Raw genomic sequence first — 19,054 nt, forward strand, 5'->3', positions numbered from 1 at the left:
GCAGACGTTTTCTAAGTGTTAATTTCCTTAAAAATATGAAGTCAAGTAACTTTCTAAATAGTAAATAGTCTTCATTATTATTGCTTACCATTTTACTGCTGTGATATCTCTAAGTTTTGTATCTAGCTGAGTGCACTGCAAACATAAATGTTGCAAATTCTGCTCATGGTTCTACACAGATTTCCAGTGTGGAGACAGAAGAAAACATGTACAGTCTTTCAAGAGAGCATAAAAAAAAACAGAGGGAGTGAGAACATGTGCAGGATAGAGGCTGTGCTGATGTATGAGCTAATGAAGACATCTGCACCCTTCATACACAAAGGTCTCACATCCAGCCTACATTACTGATAAAGGCATTCACACACACAAAAAATAATCTGCAACTTGGCCTAGGCTGCAAACTGCGTATCAGAGGTCTGAAACGAGTAAGACATGATGATTACAGACTGAAATGTTGTTCAATTTTACTAACTAAAAGGTAACCACTAACAATTTTTCATGTCAAAAGTGGCCATAGCCTTTAATGGAAATCTTTAGCAAACCTTAAAATTCATAGTATTGAAGTTTATGTTTTTTAAACTAATCTCTGCTCCCACTACTTGTTACTGAGAATGTGAAATAAGGCACATAAGGTGGTTATACTCAATAATCGAAAGGTGGTCAAGACAAAATTTCTACAAAAACAATAGACTGTCAGGTAAAATTTATCAGGGAACGATCATTTTAGTTGACTGATGACAGTCATTGTTTATGCACTAGTCAGTTCTGTTTAAAATATTTAATCAATAGCTTCTTGTCCACAAATAATGTGTTACCTAGGCTCCTGTTCCTGGTGTTCCGCCTGCTGCCGCCGGGGCCAGGTCAGTAGCTGTCCCCGCTGCGTCCTCCTTGCTCCGGGGCTCGGTGCTGACATCCCGGCGCGCGTCCTCCCTGCACTCGGTTGCACGTTCCTGTGAGTTGCGCAGGCGCAGTAGGTTCTTACCGCGCGTGCTCCCTTTGCTCTTCTCCTCCTGCATGACCTGGCCTGGCAGAACATCCTGGCCAATCGGTGACTGGCGTCAGGTATTTCAGGCCCTCCTTCCTTAGTGGATGCGCCTGATTATCGTGTTTTCTCTGCCATAGTTAGGCCGCATTATTGCCTTGTGCTTTGCCAGTCTTGTTGTCGTTTAACCCCTTGTTTTTCCTTCCTCTCTTTCAGTACCTGCTCCCGTGTTCCTCGGTTCCAGTGTTCTCCTTTTCTCAGTTCAGTTCTCATCACCTCATCAGTCTCTACCTTCAGTTTTCTGGCTTCCGTTTTCCTTGTCCTCAGCTCCATTACTTCTCTTTCAGGTTTTCCTCCGTCTCTTCCTTCCTGTTTTCCTTTCCTGGCTCTGCTCCGTTCCTTCCCTCTTAGTTCTTCCCCCCGATTCTCCCTTTTGTTTTTTCTTTGAGCCGATCCCTGGTCCTGGCCTCCGTGGTACTTGAGAACCCTGTGCTTGCCTCCTAACAGTCCCTGTATAGGGGTTGGTCCCACTCTGGAGTGCTCGATCGGGGGGGAGGTTCGGTTCCACGGTCCAGTGGGTCCACTCTTTGTATACCCGTCGCCTTCGGCGTAACAAAGTATTAGAGCAGGATACCCAGATCATCATCAGAATGTTCTCACACAGTGTTCTGCTTTCACTTCGGTGTTTTGATCGCCCGTTATCACATTTTATTGCAATGTTGTAGCGACCAGAAAAACGTTATTCTGGAGTTTTGATTTTTCTCCTCATTACGCCATTTACCGATTGGATTATTTTTAAATATCAAGAGATTGGGCGATTCTGAACACTGCTATACCAAATATATGTATTTTTTTTAATGGTTTTGAGTGGGGCAAAAGGGGGGGTGATTTTAACTTATATATATATATATATATTTTTTTTTTTAAACTTTTTACTGGCTTAATAGTTTTCATAGGAGACTAAAAGCTGCGATCATCCGATCGCCTGTGCTAAACATAGGGCTTAAGCCATGCTATGTGTAGCTAAAATGCTCATTTGCTATGAGGGCCGGCCCACAGGGCGGCGCTCACAGTAATCCCGCAATGGCAACTTCAGGGGCCTCCTGCAAACCCTGGGTTGTCAAGCCAACCCATCGGCGACCCGCGGTCATGTGTCGATGGGCGGAGCTAATACATAGTAACATAGTAACATAGTTAGTAAGGCCGAAAAAAGACATTTGTCCATCCAGTTCAGCCTATATTCCATCATAATAAATCCCCAGATCTACGTCCTTCTACAGAACCTAATTGTATGATACAATATTGTTCTGCTCCAGGAAGACATCCAGGCCTCTCTTGAACCCCTCGACTGAGTTCGCCATCACCACCTCCTCAGGCAAGCAATTCCAGATTCTCACTGCCCTAACAGTAAAGAATCCTCTTCTATGTTGGTGGAAAAACCTTCTCTCCTCCAGACGCAAAGAATGCCCCCTTGCGCCCGTCACCTTCCTTGGTATAAACAGATCCTCAGCGAGATATTTGTATTGTCCCCTTATATACTTATACATGGTTATTAGATCGCCCCTCAGTCGTCTTTTTTCTAGACTAAATAATCCTAATTTCGCTAATCTATCTGGGTATTGTAGTGGGTAATGATGTGCTTCCGGAACGATCATATTAAATGCCGCTGTCAGAGATTGAAAGTGACATTAAACCTGTTACCAGCTGAAGTTGGATCACGATTCTACCTGTGGCTGTTAGGGGCAGATGTCGGCTGATGAAATCAGCTACATGTGCCGTAAAAGTTGTCAGCTTATCGCCGGAACCCGCAGCAAACAGGGGGAAGCGACTTATGACGTACCTATATGTCATAGCTCGTAAAGGGTTTAAAGACATTGTCCACTACTAGGACAACCCCTTCTCATTTATTGTCCCCAATAAAATGAAAAAAATTATACTCACTTCCCATGCCAGCGCAGTTTTTGCGGTGTGAGCACTTGCGTTACTGGGGCTCTTGTGCAGTTAAGACACGTGAGCCTGGCGAACAATCAGTGCTGGCATCACTGACCCCGCCCTCAGACAAATCAAACATCGAGAGGAAGTCAGGGTTACAGCTGCTCGCTCACTTCCTCTTGAGTTTTGTCTGAAGGCGGGTCCAGTGGTGCCAGAGCTGATTGGGCACCCGGCTCGCATGTCAGAACAACCCCACAAGATCCCCAAGGAGAGCGAGTGCTGACTTTCCTGGAATGAAGCCAGCATGGGAGGTGACTATAGGCTTTTTAATTTCATCAGTGCCAAACATTAAGATCAAATAGTGGACAACCCATTTAATTTGGATAGTGCTTCACAGACATCATCACTGTCCTCATTAGGGCTCACACAATCTAAATTCTATGAAGCATGGAAGGAATCCCAAGCAAATACTGGGATAACATAGTAACTTCTTGCAGATGTTGTCCTTGGTGGGGTTTAACCCCTTCACGATTATGACAATTTCCGTTTTTTCCTCCCCTTCATACCAAAGCCATAAACCTTATTTTTCTGACCACATAGACATATAAGGACTTTTTTTTGTGGGATGAGTAGTACTTTTGAATGACACTATTCATTTTACCACATAGGGTACTGGAAAATAGGAAAAACTTAATTTTGGTGTTCTCTACTTTTTTTTCTACGGTGTTTACTGATCGGGTTAATTATTTTTATATTTTGATAGATCTGAGTTTTCTGAAAGCGGCAACATTATTTTTTTAATATCTTTATTTTTAATGGGGTTAAAAGAGGGAAAATTTGACCTGACGGGTTTTTTTGTCAAATTTTTTTGAAAGACATTTTTTTATTTACTTTTCACTGTTCTTGTTAGTCACCTTATGGTATTGAAGATGCGATCGCCTGATTGCTTCTGCTATATACAGCGATGCCACAGCATCACTGGATATAGTAAAAATCCAGGTCTCCTTTGAAGCCCGGCCACAGGCTGGGAGTGGGTCTGCGGCTGTCATAAAAACCCATCGGTGACCCACGATCACATCACAGACGCGCCGATGTGGCACGCATCATTCCATATGCCTATGTTAGCACATGTTAAATGTCGCTGTCGGAGTTGGATAGCGGGACTTAACAGGTTAACAATCAGGGCCTCCGCTCCGCTTGTGCATTATTAAGTGGCAGGTCCTGGCTTTAATACACAGCCATGATCTGCCGGGTATGGGGCGAGCTCTCACTCTGTGAACCTGCTTCATACACCAACTTCCAACTTGCGCTGTACTTGTACGTGAATGGGTTAACCCCAAGACCCCAGCGCTGGAAGGTTACAGTGCTAACCACTGAGCCACCATGCTACCCCCTGCTATACACTACAATGAAGAAATTCATACTGTGGATGCTCAAAAGTCTTTACACAGCTTACATGTGCTCCCGAGACACTTGCTGAATGCCCTAAACTTTTACAACCACTTTTAAAATCTCTAGGAAAACATAATAAATGGATAATAGCTGGACATGGATTTGTAGACATCCCAAGACAATGGTGTATTTGCATGAAGTGTCCAGCTGGAATATTGTAAGCCTATTTCCCACAGTCCTCAAATTACTGGGATGAAGCCAAATCAGTTTCCTGGACATGCATGTTACTGTTATACCATTAAAAGCCTGCTGTACTTTGCAATGACACCTACAGATTTCAGGAAGCTATCATAACATGTAACGATTCACTTGGACCCCTATTGTTTTATGGTTTGTTTTTTTATGTGGCGTTCATGCTATTTGCACAAGTTGGGAACTTTTCATACAGTATGTTTCTATCTCACACATCACAGTGTTTAACGGTCATATGCAACAGCCAGGGCCGTATTTGCCACTAGGCACTCGAGGGCACGTGCCTAGGGCGGTGACGATGTAGAATGTAAGCCTGCAAGGGCAGGGTCCTCGCCCCTCTGTATCAGTCCGTCATTGTTGGTTTGTTTACTGTATGTGATATCTGTAACTTGTATGTAACCCCTTTCTCATGTACAGCACCATGGAATCAATGGTGCTATATAAATAAATAATAATAATATGCAACAGCCAGGGCCGTATTTGCCACTAGGCACTCGAGGGCACGTGCCTAGGGCGGTGACGATGCGGGGGGCGGCACCAGAGCAAGTTTTTTTTTTTTCTAAAGTCCGGCGGCCGGGTCGCTAAACCCCCACCGCCCGTGACCGCCCACCCGCCATTGCCATCATACATGTTTGTATGTAGAGTGGTCATGTAGGGTTATTATTATGGTAGGTACATTAATTATACTCACCTAGCTGGCTCCAGCGATGCCTGGTCTGGTCTCCGCGTCCGCCGGCGGCAGCTCATCCTGTGAGAGCGGTCAGGTGGTACCGCTCATTTTAGGTCATGAATATGCGCATATTCATGACCTTTAATGAGCAGTACCACCTGACCGTTCTCACAGGACGAGCTGCCGCCGGCGGGACACAGACGTGAAGAGAGAGTTCCTGCGCGCGCGGTGTGGAAAGGAGTCGGAGTCGGACGGTCAGTCGGAGTCGGTGAGTATTGTGACACACAGCCAGGGTGGGAGGACGGCAGGGGGAGACCGTGAAGGAGGACCGGCATGGACAGGGAGCAGCGAGGAATGGGAGCGCGGAGCGGCGGGGAGCCTCAGTCGACAGCCGAAGATGAGCCATGAATGATGGAGCAGCCTGGGGGCGGCTGGCCGGGGGGGGGGGGAGAGAGATGATGATGAGCCATGATGGAGCAGCCTGGGGGCGGCTGGCCAGGAGGGGGAGAGATGATGATGCGGCGTCATCATCTCCTCCCCCCCCTGGCCAGCCGCCCCCAGGCTGCTCCATCATGGCTCGTCATCATCTCTCCCCCCCGGCCAGCGTGGAGCCTGGGGGCGGCTGGCCGGGGGGGGGGGGATGATGACGCCCATGCATGGAGCCTGGGGGCGGCTGGCCAGAGGGGAGAGATGACGAGCTATGCAAGATGGGAACCGGGCCGGCGATGAGCCACGCGTACAGGGGGGGTATGGGAGATGAGCCAGAGCCACCCATGTCCCCCTCCCTGTATGCAGGGGGTGGCTCTGGCTCATCTCCCATCCGCCCTTTACGCGTGGCTCATGTCCCCCTCAATGTATCAATGTATGCAGGGGTGGCTCTGGCTCATCTCCCATCCCCCCCTATGCGTGGCTCATGTCCCCCTCACTGTATGCAGGGGTGGCTCAGCCTCTGGCTCATCTCCCATCCCCCCCTATCATTGGCTCATGTCCACCTCCCTGTATGCAGGGGTGGCTCAGCTCAGCCTCTGGCTCATCTCCCATCCCCCCCTATGCGTGGCTCATGTCCCCCTCCCTGTATGCAGGGGTGGCTCAGCTCAGCCTCTGGCTCATCTCCCATCCCCCCTATGCGTGGCTCATGCGACATGAGCCACGCATAGGGGTGGATGGGAGATGAGCCAGAGGCTGAGCCACCCCTGCATACAGTGAGGGGGACATGAGCCACGCATAGGGGGGGGAATGGGAGATGAGCCAGAGCCACCCCTGCATACAGGGAGGGGGACATGAGCCAATGATAGGGGTGGATGGGAGATGAGCCAGAGGCTGAGCCACCCCTGCATACAGTGAAGGGGACATGAGCCACGCATAGGGGGATGGGAGATGAACCAGAGCCACCCATGCATACAGGGAGGGGCACATGAGCCACGCATACAGGAGGGGGGAGAGATGAGCCATGCATGATGGGAGCGGGGAGTCGATGAGCCATGCATACAGGGAGGAGGGGGAGATGAGCCATGCATACAAGATTGGAGGGGGGGAGATGAGCCATGCATACAGGGGGGGTAGAGATGTTTTGTGCATGATGGGAGCGGGGAGCCGATGAGCCATGCATGGGAGGGAGATGAGCCATGCATACAAGATGGGAGGGGGGTGGGCCATTATACATTATGCGTGGAGCATCATATGTGGCCATTATACAGTAAGGAGCATCATGTAGAGCCATTATACAGTATGGAGCATCATGTGTTGCCTTTATACAGTATGGAGCATTGTGTGGCCGTTATACAGTATGGAGCATTATGTGTGGCCATTATATAGTATTGAGCATCATGTGTGGCTATTATACAGTATTGAGCATCATGTGTGGCCGCCCATTATACAGTATGGAGCATCATGTAGAGCCATTATACAGTATGGAGCATCATGTGTTGCCTTTATACAGTATGGAGCACTGTGTGGCCGTTATACAGTATGGATCATCATGTGTGGCCGTTATACAGTATGGAGCATCATGTGTGGCCGTTATACAATATGGAGCATCATTTGTGGCCATTATACAGTATTGAGCATCATGTGGGATCATTATACAGTATGGAGAACTGTTTGTGGCCGTTATACAGTATGGAGCACTATGTGTGGCCATTATACAGTATGTAGCGCTACGTGTGGCCATTATACATTATGGTGCATCATGTGTGGTCATTATACAGTATGGAGCATCATGTGTGGCCATTATACAGTATGGAGCATCATGTGTGGTGGCCGTTATACAGTATTGAGCATCATGTGTGGCTATTATGTGTGGCCATATTTTTTTTTTTGTTTATAGTTATTGTATATAAAACGGTGTGATCAGCAGTGCTAAATGGCTGTGGTTGGGACGTGGATATGGGTGTGACTAGTTGTGAAATGGGTGTGGTCAGAGGCATGGCCTAAAATTTGCCGCGGCGCACTACGCGCGCCGTATACTTTATACCTCCTTCCCTTCTTCAAAAGTTGGGAGGTATGGTACCACATTTGCCAGATCACGGCAAGTGCCGCAAATCCCATAAGGAATGAATGAGGCCGAACGCAGTGTTGCCGTAAGTGATCCGTTACACGGCAGATGCAGAAAAACTGCCGGATCTGCTGCAAAAGCATTAAGCTACTTACTGGTAGCGGCATTTTTCGGAGGCCCATGACAGCACACGAGAGAGGGGATCCGCCCTTAAGGAACAGGAAACCTACAGATACAAAAGGGCGGCACCTCTCCCCATGCATCAGTTGTATTTCAGAGCCTGAGAGGACTGCCGCGGTTAGTGGTACACAAATATACAATATATACATTATATACATTTGAAACAAAATAACCCATTATTGTAATAAGACACCATACGTGAGATTTACATATTACGCTATATACATATCAGGAAGTGCTACCCCCACGTGAATAGGGAGGGAACTAAGGGTGCTGTCATGGGCCTCCGAAAAATGCCGCTACCAGTAAGTAGCTTAATGCTTTATTCGGACTCCCATGACAGCACACGAGAGATTTACAGAGATGTAAGCTACCTTAGGGAGGGACTATAGATTGTAGCACCCTTAACCCAAAGGAAAGATCAGAGGAGGACCCCAAATCCAACCGATAGTGTTTAAAGAAAGTGGAAGGGGATGACCATGTGGCCGCCTTACATATCTGCTCCACTGACACTCCAGATCTTTCTGCCCAGGATGACGCCATGGCCCGGGTGGAATGTGCCTTTAGGTTCTGCGGAGCTGGCCCCCCACCTGCTGTATAAGCTAGAGAGATAGTTTCCCTAATCCATTTAGCCAGTAAATATTTCGATACTCTAAATCCTTTCTTTGGACCTTGGAAGGAAAGAAGCAGTGCCCCATCCTTCTTCCAATTATCAGTAGCTGAAATATACTGAAGAAGAGATCTCCTGACGTCTAACGTATGAAGCTCCTGCTCTTTAGGATTAGAGGGATTAGGAATAAAGGATGGTAAAACTATCTCCTGTGATCTATGGAACCGTGTCGCCACCTTTGGCAGATATGCTGGGTCTGGTCTAAGGACTACTCTGTCTGACAAGATTTCAGTGTATGGAGGAGCTCTGGAAAGTGCCTGTATATCCCCTATCCTGCGAGCTGAGGTTATGGCGATCAGGAAGGCTGTCTTAAGTGTCAACATTTTGATCGAGGCCTCCTGCAGAGGTTCAAAGGGGGGTTTAGTTAGAGAGGACAGAACTAAATTTAAATCCCATGGAACTGTTCTGTCTTTATGCAGTGGTGTAGATCTACTAACTGCCTTCATAAACCTCGCTATCCAGTAGTTATTCGCTATATTACAGGAAAACAGGGCACCTAAAGCTGAGACCTGTACCCTAAGGGTACTAGGAGAGAGTTTCAACTCGAACCCCTTCTGTAGGAACTCTAGGATTTGTTGTACTGGCACCCCGTCTTGGATATTAAACTTTGAACAAGACAAGAACTTTCTCCAAGTCCTAGAGTAGATTTTCGTAGTTATTTGCTTTCTACTCTTTAGGAGCGTCTCCACCAAGTTTGGAGAGAAGCCTTTTCCCACTAATAGTGACCGTTCAAACACCATGCCGTCAAATGGAGCCCCGTCACTTGTGGATGGGAGATCGGTCCCTGCGAAAGCAAGTTCGGGATCTCTGGCAGTACCCAGGGGACCGCTACAGACATTGTCTTGAGCCAGGCAAACCAGGTTCTTCTGGGCCAAAAGGGGGCGATAAGGATGACTTTCGCTCGATCCTCCCTGATTTTCCTCACCACTAGAGGTATCAGGTTCAGTGGTGGGAAAGCATAGGCTAGTGGAAAATCCCATTTTATGAGAAACGCGTCTACCGCCAGGGGATTCTCCCTGGGATTTAGGGAGCAAAAAAGTTTTACTTTTCTGTTGTTTCTGGTGGCGAATAGATCCACCACTGGTTGACCCCATCTGCGGACGACAAGGTTGAAAATGTCCTCGTTGAGAGACCACTCTCCCTGTTTTAACACATTTCGGCTGAGGAAATCTGCTGCCACATTTTCTTTTCCTTTGATGTGAAGAGCTGTCAAAGATAGAAAATTGAGCTCTGCCACCTGGAACAACCGATCCGTGATCCGCATTAAAGTTTCGGAACGAGTTCCCCCTTGCCGGTTTATGTAAGCGACCGCCACTCTGTTGTCCGACAGAATTCTGACGTGCTGGCCCTGCAGATATACGAGGAATTTTTTAACAGCCAGTTCAACCGCCAACAACTCTCTTTGATTTGATGAAAATGTTGTGAAGGGTTCCCACTGTCCCTGGACCACCATGTCCCCCATATAGGCTCCCCACCCTGAAGAGCTGGCATCCGTGGTTATCACGTGGGTGACATCTATCATCCAGGGAACCCCTGCTGATAAATTTTGTTTATCTAGCCACCATCTAAGGGAATTCAATGTTATCGGCCTCAATGTCAATTTTCCATTCAATGCGCCTCCTAAGGCTCTGTCATGGAACAGGACTTCATTTTGTAGGGACCTGGTGTGGAACTGAGCCCACTTAACTGCTGGGATGCAAGATGTGAGTGACCCAAGTAGAGACATTGCTTGCCTAAGTGTCATGGAAGGTGTATTGATTGCTCTTAATACAAAACTCTGAATTTGGTCCATTTTCTCTATAGGGAGGAGACACTGCTGTGTCACTGAATTCAACATTAACCCCAGGAATTTTTGAACATTTAGGGGCTGTAATTTAGATTTTTCAAAGTTTATGATCCAACCCAACCGTTCTAGTTTGGTTTTAGCAATCTCCCATTGTGACAGACAATGATCTACCGAGTTACCTACAATGAGGAAATCGTCTAAGTAGGGGACTATAAGGATATTTGACTCTCTTAAATGCGCCATAACTTCCGCAATTATTTTAGTAAACACCCTAGGTGCCGAGGTGATCCCAAAGGGGAGCGCTCTGAATTGAAAATGTCGAATCCTACCCCCATTAGTATCGCTACCCTCAGGTATCGTTGGAAATCAGCATGAATGGGTACATGATAGTAGGCATCTTTCAAATCCACTACTACCATGAAACAGTTGTTGAAAAGCATTTTTATTGCCGAATTGATGGACTCCATTTTGAAAGTATGTTTCACCAAAAACTTATTGAGACCCTTAAGATTTATAATGGTCCTGTAAGATTTATCAGGCTTCTGGATTAGGAACAGGGGAGAGTAAAACCCTTCCCCTGCCTGAGAATACGGCACTTCTACCAAAACATTTTTGGAACAAAGAGTCCTCACTTCCTCTTCTAGGGCGAATTGTTCAGTGGGAGATGAGCGCCAGGGTGTTAACCTAAATTTGTCCTGTGGAATATGAACAAATTCCAGCTTGAGACCATGGGAAACAGTGTCTTTTATCCAAACGCTGTTTGTGATTTTCGACCACTCTGCCGAGAAATGCAATAGTCTCCCTCCCACTGGAATTGCCAGTCATTGGTCTTGTTTTTTATTTTCCGTCTGGTTACGGCGAAACATGAGACCTGTACCTCGCTTTCGCCTATCCTCCCATCTGGGACGATCTCTCCCTGGTGAAAAAGCTCGCTTTCCTCCCCGGTTGAACCTTCTTTTGTTGAAGGGACGACGGTATGGATTGAACAGGTTGGGAAACTTTTTCTTATCATCTCCTGCTTTCTCCAGGAGTTCATCCAGGGTAGGCCCAAATAAATATTCGCCTTTACAAGGGATAGCGCAGAGCTTCGCTTTTGCCTGCATATCCCCCGGCCAGCATTTCAGCCATAGGGCTCTCCTTGCAGCATTAGAAAGTCCTGCTGCTCTAGCTGCCAACTTTACGGAGTCAATTGAGGCGTCTGATAAAAAAGCCGCCCCCTCCTGGATTACAGGTAATGCTGAGAGAATGGACTCTCTAGAGGCCCCTTGTTTTAATTGGGTCTCCAACTGGTCCAGCCAGACCATCATTGACCTTGCCGTGCAGGTTGAAGCTACCGCAGGTCTTAAGGAGCCAGCTGCCATCTCCCAGGTTCCCTTCAGGAAGGTATCCACTTTCCTATCCAGGGGGTCTTTAAGTGTTCCCATATCTTCAAATGGGAGAGAAGATCGTTTAGCTACCTTGGCAATTGCTGCATCCAGCTTGGGTGCTTTCTCCCAGTTACCTACTGCTGGGTCATCAAAAGGGTATCGGCGTTTTTGCGCAGGTGGTAAGGAGCCTTTTCTCTCAGGTTTCCTCCATTCCCTATTAATAAGATCTTGTATTTTCTCATTTAAAGGAAACACTCTGCGCTTCTTTTGCTCCAATCCACTGAACATCATTTGTTCTTTGGATAGTTGAGGCTTGGGTTCCGATATACCCATTGTGCCTCTGACCGCCTTTACCAATTTGTCTATCCTTTCTAGGGGTAGGCAAAACCGAGCAGCGTCTTCTTCCGAAGAGGAGGATGATGCTGCTGAATTGTCTGATTCTTCGGACTTGTCCTTTTCCACAGACGAATCAGATGCCCACTCAGTTCTCTGCCTAGAACCTCCTGACTGTGAAAGGTTTTTAAAGGACTCTTTAACCTCCATTCTAATCATCTCCTTGAGACTGGCCGTAATAGAGGAGGATTCTTCGGCTACCTACGGGGATAAGTAAGGTAGACTAGAGTGTAAAATCTACATGCTATACCCCCTCCCCTCCTTCCAGAACCTCACCGTCTGCTGGATACAGGGGTCACATAGTTTTTTAGGGTGTGAGTCAGGCAAGGGAACCCCGCAGATGGCACATTCCCTATGCTTCGCCTTACTGACGTTTTTCCTTCCCTGCATAAAACACATGAGGGGAGACTAGTCACTAAGTGAACTTTCTCGAAGATCACTTACCAGTGGCTGCTCACACCCAGAAATACCGAAGCACGAGGGGGATCCTTTTTGACTGACCCTCCAGACCCCTGTCTGGAGGAGCTTCTGCGGCCCGAACCATCGCTCCTTTTTTCATGTTCCTTCTCCTTGGGTTTCTGGGATGCTTGTTCCAGCAGCACAACCTGCTGATCCTGATCTGAATCCATTTTCAGTAAATTGGAGCCAGAACCCGGGAACATGCTGCTGGAGCCGCCTTATAAGGCCCCTCCTTCGGTCAGCGCACCTTGCCCAGCTTGCTTGTTTAATTTTCCCGCCCCCCCGCAGCTGTGGGGAATCAATCATCGCTCCGGAGGGATTGCGGCATGATCTCCGGTGGGCGCCGCCATCTTGGAGCCCCCGCGCATGCGCAGGAGCTCACCGATCCGGAAGACGTCGCTGGCTCCGCCCCCCGACGTCACCACAGCTTACAGCGCTTCCTGTCAGCGCTGCAGCTCTCGTGGAACGCCGAGGCCGGCCAGCTACGATCCGATCGGCGCCCCCCAGATGCCGCCGCGCTCCCCCCTGCTCCAGAGAGACCCACAGCCCACGGGAAGGGCGACTTACCAGACGCTGGCCCCGGAGACCGGACACCCCCTGGCGACCGCTCCTCGCTGCCTAGTCACCGCCGTGCCGCCCTGCCAGGGCCACCGTGACTACTTCAGGTACCCGCACCGGCCGAAGTGGGAGACCCTCTCGCCACCAGAATCGGTCCGGCCGGCCTGGACTCCTGTAGTATCTATAGGCATCCAGTCCCTTCAGGAACAGGAAACCAACTGATGCATGGGGAGAGGTGCCGCCCTTTTGTATCTGTAGGTTTCCTGTTCCTTAAGGGCGGATCCCCTCTCTCGTGTGCTGTCATGGGAGTCCGAATAAAGGCGACTTTCACATCAGCGATTCTTGCCAAAGTCACTGCAGATAGTGTCATACTCACCAAAGGGGGAGGCAGCACTAAAAGTGCCTATAGCAGCAGAAACTCTAAATACGGCCCTGGCAACAGCCAAAAAGTTCAAAACAACTTACCGGTAATTGCATAAAACGAATAGACCTAAAACGATACTGCACCACACTCTGAAGAAGCCAAGCCTAATCTGTTCTAATGCCTAAGCTCATTTTCTACAAAGCGATACTGCAATGTGATATATATCGTCTACTTCAGAGAAAGACTTATAAATCAATAGAACCCTCAAACTACTTTATACCGCCAGTAAGATGCTTTTTAGTCTTATTAATGTAAAAGCAGAGCATCTAAAAGCTTGTTCCAGAAATTGCATTCACAGCATTATTATATTGATCTAACGTCAGCTGGGAAATTAAAACTCTGCTATTACAACGTTCAAGGCCAAGTGAATGGAGTTCATCAGATCTTTACCTTTTTGAAAGACAGCACGCAAACAATTACTAAAATTCACAGGGAAAAAAATCCATACTAAAAGCAATGGTAAGCTTTTAAGTACATGAATTGTTTTAATTTTTATGTGTAGGAACAAAAATCTAACAAAAATCTAACAAATTACTTATCAATATATTTCACTCCGATTTCATTTTTAGGATGTAAAATAAAACATTTTCTCATGATCTTCTAAAACATCTGCTCTTGTTGGCATGGGTGTTTCAGCCAAGGCTTGGACACTTGAATCGAGCCTTTATAATTATGGGTTTCATTGTGGTCTTCTATATATCACTATGTAGGACCTTTCGCTATAGATGGGTATTTGTAATCAATACTTGAGCTGTTTTGGATGTTATACCAAGAAGTTTGGTGAAAGTAATGTACATCATTTGAATGTCACTCGGTTAAGACTCTTAAAAAACATGACTTACCTTAATTCAGTCGTCCATCTTGACGTGGGCCCAAGTGAATTACAATTACTTACCCCAAAACTTAGAAAAGAAACAAATAAGGTACTTACATTGAGTAAGAACTCCAAGGAGCTCAGTTTTATAAACTTCCTTGGCCTCTTCCATTTTGTCCTCATGTGCTGCCTTCTCATTCATCAATCGTCGAACATGACTGTTTGCTGACTGGACCATGGAGTAGAATTGGTTTGCTGTCCTTCGATTCACTTCTCCTCTCTCTATCCACGTTAGGAGAACAGAAATGGCTTCTGTGAATTTGTTGTCATCTGGAAAAGAAAGAAATGCATAGATTCTTGACCAAAGTGTGAATCAGTCCTGCAGGCCATCATGAAAGAATGAAAATATCAATGGGCCTACAATCTATTTATAAGAGAAAACCGCATGCACTATCCAGATATGGTGCCTTAGTAGGGTCCAAAACCGTACACAGAGAGAGATAAACTTAGGCACTCAACTTAAATGAAGTTTTTTGTGTGAATTTATTGTAGTCATCAAAATAAACGTTTCGGCATCAATGCCTGGACTTCTTCAGCTAGTCTTCCTAGCAAGGCAGACTAGCGGTGGATGCCGCGTCGCAGAAGCACAAGCCGGCACCTCTCTCTTGATACTTTCCTTTGAAAAATATTTAGAATTGAGAGTCCTCAGTGGTCGATACCATTTAGATACCTTTTTGAGGACTCTCAATTCTAAATATTTTTCTATCTGCTGGCTAACACGGTACCAAGATATATTTGTTTCCTGTACTTTCCCTTGGACATTCTAATCCGGACAGCATAACTTTGAGCAGTTTTTTCTGCACTAGTGCCGCTGATCTTACACCACATTCAATAGAAGTCTTTATATCTCCTCTATGGAACGGTTACTGAAGAAGGCCAGGCATTGAGGCCGAAACGTTTAATTTGAAGACTACAATAAATTCACAAAAAAAACTTCATTTAAGTTGAGTGCCTAAGTTTATCTCTCTCTACAATCTATTTATGTGACAAACATAACAGGTCTATGGGAAGAGTAAAGTTTTTTGTGTGATCCAAGCGCCATTCATGTAAGTAATTTATATTCACATTTTAATTAGATACTAGTAGCACTGTTGGGACCAAGAGGAGGACACCTAAGGAGAGGCAAGGTGAAGGCTACAGCGGGTAACACTACTCTGCAAACTTTTTTTTGTGTACAACCTGCATTGTTTAGTATTTGAGTAGCTTTCCTGAATTAAAGGGATTTTCCAAACCCGTTTGAAAACAGGCCAGAAGAATGGTATTACTATAGAGTAAAGAAATAAGTATTACTTACCCCTCCAAAACTTTGCCTCTCAAGTGTCTTTTTAACGGTCTGACCAAGAGGCTGCTGATCAGCTGCAGCGTCAGGAGATATGAAGTGATGACGTCCCACAGGAGCTCAAAAAAGGGTAAGTAATACTTAAATAAAGATCCCTTCTCTCTGGCCCTTTTCATATAGGGGTGCTTATCAGGTACTGCCTTAGGCATTGAGAGGACAATCTTTTCATGAAAGTATTTAATATAAAATTATGTAGTCCAGTGGAATATTGAAAATATAGGGATGAAAAATTAACGTGGGATATCTGAAACCAGCCTGTAATTCGGAACAGTAATGTCTTAGGCGGACCTCATTTCATGAAACTATAGTTTTGCCTTATTTGCTAAAGAAACCAGTGCGTCACAAAATCAATGGTTATAATGTCATAACTAGCTTCAAGGACCGACATTTGTCTTTTCTGATAAATAGGAATGCTCCCCCAAATATTTTCTGCAAGCTGTGCAGCTTTTTCCATATATTGTTTTATTGCTAAAGGGAATGTGTCACCAGATTTCTACCACCTAATCTTGAGAGCATCATAATGAAGACACAGAGCCCCAGATTCCAGCAATGAGTCACTTACTGGGCATCTTGCTATAGTTTTCATAAAATGACAGGAGATTATCATTAGAAAACTAGTAAACCAACTGCCATATTACCCTCTATATTCATGAGCTCTGTATAACCCCGCCCCAAAACTGATTGGCAGCTTTCTGCCTATGCACAGTGTTGGGTGGGTTATACGAGGGTAAAGGATTCAAAGAACTGATAGATCAGAAACAAAAAAAGAAAACCGTGATTTTCTCAAAACTGCAGCACAGACACATAGCTGGAATCAGAGTCTCTGCCGTACATCATTTGCTCTCAGATTACATAGGAAACACCTGGTAGCATATTGATTTAAAAATAGTTAACAACAACTCTGAAGTTTCAATTAACAAGCATTATTTTATTCCAGCATTGTTTGTGACAAACAAGACATCAGAATTTCTTACACTCTACGTCTATTGAAAAAAATGCCAAATAAAATGAATTAAACATGGATACACAGTTTTACAAGAGATGGGATGAAACATTACAGTTTGATATACATGAAAAACATAATTGCAGCTTGCTCTTGGAATGCCCTTCAAAACTGACTGTTACTTTTTGATAGAGATAAAAATATGTATTTGTCTCTTTTCTTATCATGGCACTGCTTGAGGATTGAATGCCTGAAACAATGCACTTCTAATGTAAATCTGAAAGCTGCTACTTTATCTGGCAAGTACCTGGGTCTTCTAATTAATTCAACCTAAACTGGAAGACAACCCTTCTTTAAATTTCCTTGTGCTATAAAATCTAGCAAAAGCTTCCTTTTGGGAGTCACTAACCTTCTTAAACTAGGAGAAGTAGAAATCTCAATTACATGAAGACAAGCAATGTAATGGTAACATTTCTGATGGCAACATTGTCAAATGAATGACCTGGGAAAATGGGGACATATGGGAGAATTAAGAAGATAGTCTTTATAGCATGGGCATAAATGAAATGTGAAAATGTTATCCAAATATATACGTTTTGCAGACATATCCATATCTAAGTATTGATATGTTTAAAGAACTATACATGTGAATTTTTTGTTCTAAAAGTGGAAAAACAACATTTTCTACTGACTTACTCACATAAATGTACATACATATATATGTATGGATGATCCTATAATGCACTCTAACCTCTACGAGTGAGCGTAATGTGACAGTCTCAAAACTTCTGAACGCAAATATCCAACTGTTCAATGTTTCAGTACTTTTTGCAGAACTTGATCCATAAATCAACCAATAAATTTGGGGGTTCAACTAGAATGGATATTAAACAGTTCTCCTCATCATGCTGTGCACGTTTTGACATCATGAGACCAAAACAACAACTAATAATGGAGCAACAGTACCTCGCCATTGCAGGTTGCAACAGAGATACAGTGACTGGAAGAGTCACAGAAAGGAAGTGGATGTCCTTTGGCCACATCCCACGCCGATGACCTCTTCATTGTGAACAATGCCCTTCAGGAATGGATGATGAACGCCACACAACTCCAGACACATTAAAGGGAGGAGAGAGGTATCCAAGTGTCACGTCAGACCATTCAAAGCAGTTTACATCAGTGGGGTTTGCGTGTTAGATGACCACGCCGCCAGGCATTGTTTTGCATGGGTAAAGGAACATCTATGCTGGATGAGGGACCAGTGGGCTTCAGTGCTGTTCACTGATGAAAGTCGATTCACGTTGAGGAGAAATTATGGCCGCCATCAATGCGGGAGACTTCAAGGAGAGTGTTATGCATCAGCCGCTGTTGTCACCAGACAAGCCTTTAGTGGTGGTGGGGTTACAGTATGGACAGGTGTGTCTAGTCAATACAGAACTGCTCTACACTTTGTGTATAGTACAGTGAAAAGACCCTACTAATTGAATAACATGATTAATCCAGACATTGTGGCTCTCCATGAACAATACAGGTCTAATTTCATCTCCATGGATGACTATGCTCCAGCTCATCAAGGTCGCATCATTACAGAACCGCTGCTAGAAAATGGGGTACCTCAAACGGAGTGGCCTACACTTTCTCCAGACCTAAATCCTATTGAAAACCAATCGGATCAGCTGAGTCGCCATGTAGAGGCTCGTAACTCTGTACCCCACAATCTCAATGACCTGAGAGCCGCCCTTCAAGAAAAGTGGGATGCCTCAGCAGATAACAGCATGAGACATTGTTGTCAAGCTGTAATTGATGCAAGGCCACATGACAAGTTATTGAGACATTGACATTTTTGGGAAGTATACACCCCACTGTTGTTGACTTTTGTTTCAATAAATAGTTTGAGATGAGGAAATCACCATTGCAAGCTTCTATTTAAGTGCCCTACTTTCATGATAAAATATCACTGCAGCATGCAGTTTTTACGTAATTTTATGAAAGCCAAATATCCCTAACTTTTGTGAGTAGTGTATATATAGACATACACAAATGACATCAGGATAAAATACGACTGTTGCAAAAACTACTTGTCCAACAGTGTGACAATATAGCGAGCTCTGTACAGTCGTGGTCTTAGAATGTGGTGTTGGAAGACTTCAACTGTGAAACCAACAGAACTTTGAAGGTCGTGCTGGACTTTTATATAGATTGAAGATTTTATTAGATGTACTAACTGCTCTGAGATAAAGGAATAAACCCGACTGTGCAACAAGACTCCTGATTGTATGGTTAATCAATAGGAAGAACAACTGTCCCCCTCTTCCTGATCACAAAGCTCTCATTACGAT

At 45.3% G+C, this 19,054-nt stretch overlaps 1 protein-coding gene across 9 annotated transcripts in view; it reads right to left on the minus strand.

Moving 5' to 3' along the window:
* Positions 1-19,054, minus strand: part of ENOX1 (ecto-NOX disulfide-thiol exchanger 1) — a 977,400-nt gene that overhangs the window by 218,901 nt on the left and 739,445 nt on the right. For all 9 annotated transcript variants that reach the window (XM_069758240.1, XM_069758244.1, XM_069758249.1 and 6 more), the window contains one exon: positions 14,491-14,703. In XM_069758240.1, the coding sequence (XP_069614341.1) occupies positions 14,491-14,703 (213 nt within the window). The remainder of the gene's footprint in view (positions 1-14,490; positions 14,704-19,054) is intronic.

Source organism: Ranitomeya imitator, chromosome 3 (assembly GCF_032444005.1).
Source record: "Ranitomeya imitator isolate aRanImi1 chromosome 3, aRanImi1.pri, whole genome shotgun sequence".
NCBI classification, from domain to species: Eukaryota; Metazoa; Chordata; class Amphibia; order Anura; family Dendrobatidae; genus Ranitomeya; species Ranitomeya imitator.